Source organism: Octodon degus, unplaced genomic scaffold (genome assembly GCF_000260255.1).
Source record: "Octodon degus isolate 3935 unplaced genomic scaffold, OctDeg1.0 scaffold00005, whole genome shotgun sequence".
Classification (NCBI taxonomy): Eukaryota; Metazoa; Chordata; class Mammalia; order Rodentia; family Octodontidae; genus Octodon; species Octodon degus.
Window position 1 is genome coordinate 33,293,043 of NW_004524581.1, and position 7,556 is coordinate 33,300,598.

Here is a 7,556-nt window from a genome sequence, read left to right on the forward strand (position 1 = left end):
AGCTGAGAGCAGGGCGCTGTCCTGAGCCCCTTCTCTCAGGAGAGGAGAGTCTGTCCCAGCATGGAGGGAGGACCCCGAGGTGCCCCTCACCCTGCCCTTCAGGAGGCTGTGCCCCTGCCCTCTCTCGGCCTGTCCCTGCCCACACCCGGGGTCTTTGGAGGTCTCACTCCACCTATTCTGGTCTCTCAGTCTCCACCCTCTCAGGACAGAGGTCCCTTTCCCTCCCCAGACACCTGGAGCCTCCTTCCTCGGCCCCTCACTCCAAGTCTAGAACTGTCTGAGGATAGATTATCCCAGACGCCTGTGTCCAGCCTGGCTCTGGGGTTTGCAGTCCCCCAACCCTCCTGTCCTGTCCATTCTCAGGACGGTCACATGAGCGCTGCTGCATCGGCCCAGGAAGGATGCAAATGGCCTGAATGTTCCCCTCTTCCTCTCAGATCCCCCAGAGACACGCGTGACCCACCACCCCATCTCCAAGGAAGAGGTCACCCTGAGGTGCTGGGCCCTGGGCTTCTACCCTGAGGACATCACCATGACCTGGCAGAGGGATGGGCAGGACCTGACCCAGGACATGGAGCTGGTGGAGACCAGGCCCGATGGGAGTGGAACCTTCCAGAAGTGGGTGGCTGTGGTGGTGCCTCCTGGAGAGGAGCAGAAGTACACGTGCCGTGTGCAGCATGAGGGGCTGCCTGAGCCCCGCACCCTGACATGGGGTAAGGGGGCCCTCAGGGCCTTCTTTCAGGGGAAGGAGGAGACCTCCTGTCCATCCTGAGAGCTCAGACCTGGCACCTGGCACAGGACCAGTCACCGTCTCTTCCCTTCCCAGAGCCCTCTCAGCCCACCTTCCCCACTGGGGGAGTCTCTGCTGCCGCAGTAGGCGTTGCTGCCGTCATCGTTCTCCTTGTGGTCACTGCTGTGGTGGCTCTTGTGATGTGGAGGAGACAGAGGGCAGGTAAGAAGGGGTCAGGGCCTGAGTGTTCAGGGTTCGGGCCCAGGGAGAAGTGTGCTCACTTCTTTATTGTGAACACAAGGCACACTAATGGGTGTGTACCCGGCTGAGTCCTAGACTCTGCTGTAAAGCACAAGGAACAGGAAGGACAGATTTGTAGCCCAGTTGTGTGTGGTGAGGCGGACCCGATTCCCAGCAGTCAGGGGCAGAGCGCAAGGTCCCTGCTGAGGACGGAGCTCCAGCAGGGCCGTGGGCACAGGTCCCGCAGGTGTCCTTTTCTCCTGCCTCCTGATCCTTCCCTGGGTCTCATGCCAGTTCTGGAAACTTCCCTGGGTCGTCCTGTGAAGTCTAGGCTGTCATGACCTCACCTCCTGCCTGGCTTCTCACAAGGCATTTGCTCCCGACAGGTGTGAAAGGAGGGAGCTACGCTCAGGCTGCAAGTAAGTGTTGGGGGGCTGATTCCTGAGAGACTTGGGGTCCTGTATCAGAATCCACGGGATCCCCCACCCCACAGTTCCTCCTGTGGGCTCCTGCCCTGTGGCCTCTGACTGCACCCTGCTATGTTTTCACCCCAGGCAGTGACCACGCCCGGGGCTCTGACTCATCGCTCATGACCTGAAAAGGTGAGACCTGCAGCCTGCAGTGGGAGAGGGGCGTGCAGAGGGCACAGGCCTGGGTGACATGCTCTGGGGTTGAGCCTTTCCTGGAGCAGGCTGTTCAGGCTGTGGCCATGGATGCCGCCTGCCCTGGATGTGCTTAGGGCTCCCTGTGCTGTCGCGGGAGGGAGCTGGCCGTGTGGGACGAGTGACAAGATTGCTGACCTCGAGAACCCCGATGCTCTGTCTGCAGATGGCTTCTGACTGGGGCTCCGTTCCTATCGGCCCAATGGGGACCTGGTGAGATCGGCTCACCCAGTCCCCACGGTGACCTGTGTCCCCCCCTGCTGTCTGTGCAGCGGCGGGGCTGCGCTTCTGCACCGCTGAGCCAGCATCATGGAGCCCTGAGCTGCTGCTGCTCCTTCCCTGCCCTGCGGGCTGCGTCCTCCTCAGCTCGGGCACAATTGCTTTGTCCTTTTGCTCGTTCTTTGCTTGAACTCACTCTGTAGCAAGTTGAACTCAGTGATCCTCCTGCCTCAGCCTCCCAAGTGCTGGGATTCAGGGTGCCCCACCAGGCCTGGCTGTACCTCCCTCTCCTCATGGGCTCCTGCCAGCAGCCGAGCCTGTACCAGCCGCAGCCCAAGCTCCCTGCCCCCAGGGCTTCCTGGACACCAGCAGTGTCCTGGTGGGGAGGCAGGTGGGGTGGAGAACACGCAGCTCTCCCGGGATCTCTCCTGCCTTTGACTTGGACACTGCGGTTTTGATTAAGTCCCTGAAAGCACTTGCTCAGCTGTCGGGGACGGGGGTCAGAGATGTCAGTGTGCTCCGGGTCCCCACGTCCCCTGCTCTGTAAGGACCCCTAATAAACGCGTTGCCTGGCCCTGCTGGACGTGTCTGAGTCACTGTTGCGTCGTAGACACTCTCTTCCGTCATGTCCCGTGTTCCTCCTGTGAGGACCCTGGAAATTCGCACCCCTGAGAGTCAGAATGAGGGACGCTTCTTCCCACTCCTGACCGCAGGCGCTGGCTGGCTAGAGGATCCCTGCAGTGTGCGCGCAGAGGCTCAGGGCAGCTCCCAGGCCTTCCCGCAGTGTGCAGGGCTTGCCGGGCTTTGACGTGGTCACTGCCCGCAGGGTCGTCTCTCCTGTGTCGTCCCTCCAGTAGACCCTTGTCCCACCCTGAGCTGACATCACAGGGCCTTAGACACCCCAGAACCTTGTTCTATGTCCCAGCCTGGGGACAGCGCCGGCTTCCTGTGGCCAGGCCAGCGCAGGCGCAGCTGGTGGCGGCCCCCGAGTCCTTCCTGCGTCTCAGTCTCTCAGAGGGGAGCCGGCCTTGCTCTGGCCCGGAGGCTGCTCTCCTGCTCTTTGCGTGTTCTCACCTGAGGTGGCAGGTGTGTCCTGCCGGGTCCCCAGAAGGCCTCAGTGGCTGCTGCGCGCACGAGCCTCTCTGCACTTAGGGCTGTGTCCTGGACAGCTGTCCGCAGTCTGTGACCCCAAGAGTGATCCCAGGTGGAGCGAGGATGGTGCCATCGCTGCTCAGCTGGGCCTGCTTAACTTCCTCCTCGGCTCGCCCAGCCTGCCCTCCCTTTAGCCCTGGTAATCCCAGCACTGGCTCCAACGCGAGCTTAAGGGTGCACGGGGCAAGGCAGGGTGGTGGTGCACACTTGTAATCCCAGCACTCGGGAAGCTGAGGCAGGAGGATCCTCAGGAGTTCAAGGCCAGCTTGAACTGTGTAGTGAGAAGCTGTCTCTAAAGGGAAAACAAAGACAAAAACAAAAACAGGTCAGAGTCTACTGTAGAAAACGTGTTTTTGGTTTTTTGTTTGTTTGTTTGTATGGTAGCAGGGATTGAACTCACAACAAGCAGGCACTTATTCTACTTATTCTACTGAGCTATCTATCTCTCCAGCCCTTTCAAAAAAATTTTTTTTTCTTTTTCTTCTACTAAAGAAGACAGAATCCATTGTGTGGAAACTTTTACCTCAAAGTCAAATGAACTTGTACGGTGTGCAGAAGGGCTGGTGGAAAGGCAGCAGGAAGGGGGACAGCGCTTGGCGGAAGTCCCAGGGGCCCCGCAATCCTGTGAGAACTCGCCCTGCGGCCCTTGGACTGGGCTCTGTTTCCGAAGACCATGAGTCTACACAGCCACTGGAGGGGCAGGAACTGCAGCTGTGTGTGCTGGGGTGTGTGAGTGTGTGTGTGTGTGTGTGTGTGTGTGTGTGTGTGAGAGAGAGAGAGAGACAGAGAGACAGAGACAGAGAGACCAAGGGACAGAGAGAGAGTGAGTGCTCGTGGGGTGGACAAGGAGGTGAGGCACCTGAGTTAGGGTACCAGCCCAGACTCCCTCTGCTGCTTTCCTCTCTCCCCCACACATCAGGTGTTTTTTTTTTTTTTTTTTTTTTGCGGAACCGAGGATTTAACTTAGCCAGGGAAGGGCTTATTCCACTGAGCCATCTTCCCGGCCCTCCTGTCAGGTGATTTTAATTCTTCCTTCACCTCCACACTGTCGAAGCTCCTCCTGTTGGGGCGAAGGGCAGAGCAGGAGAGGAGCCAGGAGGGGCAGCCTCGGGACCAGGGGCGGCTGGGGAGGTGGAGAAGAGGCCGTGCTCCAGGATGGCGTTGGGGATGCTGAAGCCCCCCACTGTCAGGCTGCCCCCTCCCCCTCCGCCCTCCTTCCCTTTGCACTCCGGCCATGCCTCCTCTTGGGTCCTCCAGGTCAGCAGGCCCTCTGCACCCTGCTGTCCCAGCCCTCCAGCGAGCCTCGCTGTCCTGGTCCCTTTGCCCTCACCCCGTCTGCAGCCTCTCAGGTCTTGGTTAGGCTGCCGTCACAGCCTGGTGGTCCTGTCCAGCCCGGAGTGCTGCAGAGCTCTTTCTCCGAGCTGTGCTCCCCCTGTTGTCACCATGGCCCCACTCACCGCCTCCTGCCTGGCACCCTGCCCCCACTGCTCTCCCCTGTCTGCCCCGCCCCTGCAGGAATCCCCTCATCCTGGAACATTCCTGAGACCCCCAGGTGAGCTGGGCAGTGTCAGGGAGGAGCTGGGCTGAGGCTGGAAGGGCCAGAAGGGAACCAGGGCACAGACAGCGGAGCACGGCTTGGGCACCGTGGGGAGCACCGTGGGCCTTCAGCAGGGAGCCCTGGAAGCCTCCTGAGAGAGAACCTGCGGGCAGCTCGAAGTGTGAGGAGAAGCGAGTGGGAGCCCAGGTGAGGAGAGCCCCACATAGAGCCGGGGTGCAGATCACAGATTTGGGGCTGGAGACCCTGCTGCTCCTAGCAGGAGTGTCCTGCCTGTGACTGCTCTGTCATCAGAGGGAGTGGAGGGAGACACTGGGGGGGAGAGAGAGGGTGGAGGACAGACAGAGGGGAGAGGAGAGGAGAGGAGAGGAGAGGAGAGGAGGGGAGGGGAGGGGAGAGGGAAGAGAGAGAGAGACAGAGAGAGAGAGAGAGAGAGAGAGAGAGACAGAGACAGAGAGAGAGAGAGACAGAGACAGAGAGACAGAGAGAGAGAGAGAGAGAGAGCTGGGCTCCTGGAAGATATCAAACTGGTCAGCAGCAGAGAAAGAGCCCCTCTGAGACTCGGTGTCCAGCGCTGGGATAGAGCACTGTGAGGACCAGGATGGAGAAGTGGGTTCTAGAAAGGATTGAGGGCCACGGGGGAGGAAAGAGAGAAAGTTCAAGAATGTATGGCCAAGCATGGGCAGATGGTCTGGCTCTTACTGCCCTGAGATCATCCCGGCTCCTCCTCATCTCCTACATGTGTGTGCAGTGTGACAGGGCAGGGCAGGAGCGAGGGACGGGGTAATGTAGACACGTAGACACGGCCAGGAAGGAAGGGGGCCTGGCCCGGATGTCTTCTGTGTAAACGCTCAGGCAGGGGTCACACTAAACTGAACCCTCAATCTCTCCTGCTGCTAAGGTGAGGAGGGCGCTGTGCTGGACGCCGTCCCTTACCCTGCTGCACTGTCAGAGCTGCGCTTTGCGGACTTATGATTTCCGTTTGAATTGAGCATAAGGACCCGCAGCAGATTGGCAACATTTTGGGGACCACAAAGGAACTCGTTCTTCAGGGTCCCCAGTAAGAGGACAGACACTGGAGGTCATCAGCACAGACCTTGTGGTGGGGGACAAATGGCCTCCTGAGCCTCTTCCTCAGTGTCACCCACAGCAGGAGGTAAGATCCTCACCCTGGGTGACCCCAGCTGTGTAGCCTTCGGCACCTTAGGAGCTAAAACTCCAGCTTAGTAACTAAAATAATAGCACACGTGCACACACACACACACACACACACACACACTCACACACACTCCTGAAGTGTCCTCCGTGCGCAGGAGGGAAGCCGTGTGACCCTGAGGAAGGCGAGGGTGCTCATCGCTGCTGACCCTCGATGGCCGCCGGGATCGCTCAGCCCTGGTGCGCAGCCTGCTGACACCGCTCAGGTGTGAGTCCGCAGTGTGGACGCCACTGGGGCTGAGGAGCTGTGCGCCCCGCAGCGAGACCCAGAGCTGTGTGTTCCCGTCCCAGCAGGTGAACGCAGGTCAGCACTCGTGGTAGCCTGTGTCCGGCGCTTCCCTGAAAATAGCACCTCAGCGGATCCTGCGCTCTGGTCCTCTCCAAGCGCGGGCCCCTGCCAGGCGGGACAGCAGACCCCACTCTCCTCCTGCCGAGCGGCTGCTCCGTGGTGCAGGGAGGCTCGGGGACGGAGCTGCTGTGCTGAGCTCTAGCTGCTGAGGCTGATGCCTTCCAAGGGAGGTCGCATGCTCTGGGATCCAGGCTGTGTCCTTAGAGAACAATTTGCACACACAGTTTATTCGCGGTCACGTACAGGGCTGTATGCGACGCTGACTTTGCGCTATAATAATAGGTGACAGGAGTTCTGTCCCCGTTAACCAGGAGCCGCACAGAGCTCTTCCCCATCTTAACGCGAGCACTTCAATCTTCTGATCACTCTCCTGCGCCAGCCTCGCTACAACCCCAGTCTCTGCTGCTGCTGCAGCTTCGCTTCTCCCTGGATGACAGGTGACCAGAGGGAGGTAACAGGGAACCATAGACGCGACATCTGTGACCTGGTAAACTGCCCGTAGGCTCGTCCCTGCTGCTGCGTGGTCAGTGGCCTGTGTCCTCGGAGACGGAGCTTCCGAGTCTGTGCTCTCCTTCCCTTGACCGGTAGGATCGGTGAGGTGGAGAACACCTTCCTGGATGTCGAGGTCTCAGTTCCAGGCACGGCTCCCCCAGCGCTTGAGTGTCCCTGCGCTGTTCTCTGACCTGTGGAGCGGGTTGTGCGTCAGCAGGGCAGGTGCTGCTCCTCCTCCTTACGGCTCCGCTCCTGTGATGTGTCCTCCAGTCCTCCGTTCCTGTGATCTGTTCCTCCAGTTATTCCAGGTTTTCCGTTTCCTTTTTTTTTTTTTTTTTTTTTTTGTATTTTTTTCCTGTCTGACCCGATCTGATTTCACTTCTTTATGTTCTGCTTGATGCTCACAGGATTTCCTGCATTCATATGTTCAAGGCTTATGTCTGAATTTGGAAACTTTTGGTCACCAATTCTTTGGGTTTTCCTTTCTTTTTTTACTGGAGACTGAACCCAGGGCACTGTCCCCACTAAGCAAGGGCTCTCCCATTGACCTGCACCCCAGAACCTCCTACTTTGTGACAGGGACGCAGGAGCTGCTCAGGCGGCCAGAGCTTGGGATCTCCCTGCTCAGTCTCCGCAGCAGCTGGGGTCACTCGGGGGTGCTCAGCTCACTGCTGATTCCTGTGTGAATTTCCCCCTTTCCCCTCCCTGCACTGAAGTGTCACACATGCGCTCTATCTGAATGTTGCCCCTCAGAGCGGGGACCTAGGACAGAGGTCTTCAGAAGAGCACTGCCACACAAGTTCTGCTCTTTCTATTCCACGCACAGGACAGGAAGGCCTAGGAGACAGAGCGACTTGTCCAGGGTCACGTTGGCAATCAAGGGACAGAAGCAGGACCTAAAGCCAGCCCCAGTGCAACCCATCAGGTTAGGTTTGAGCCCAT

At 59.1% G+C, this 7,556-nt stretch overlaps 1 protein-coding gene across 3 annotated transcripts in view; it reads left to right on the forward strand.

Moving 5' to 3' along the window:
• LOC101582899 (HLA class I histocompatibility antigen, B-38 alpha chain-like) overlaps window positions 1–7,556 on the forward strand; it is a 245,968-nt gene that overhangs the window by 205,877 nt on the left and 32,535 nt on the right. Inside the window, exons 4-8 of one of the 3 annotated variants that reach the window (XM_023721802.1) lie at window positions 438–713; window positions 827–952; window positions 1,357–1,389; window positions 1,525–1,572; window positions 1,799–1,856. In XM_023721802.1, the coding sequence (XP_023577570.1) occupies window positions 438–713; window positions 827–952; window positions 1,357–1,389; window positions 1,525–1,568 (479 nt within the window). In that variant the 3' untranslated portion in view covers window positions 1,569–1,572; window positions 1,799–1,856. Of the gene's footprint in view, window positions 1–437; window positions 714–826; window positions 953–1,356; window positions 1,390–1,524; window positions 1,573–1,729; window positions 1,857–7,556 lie in introns of those variants that run through there. The other 2 variants (XM_023721803.1, XM_023721806.1) reach the window with 2 other exon arrangements.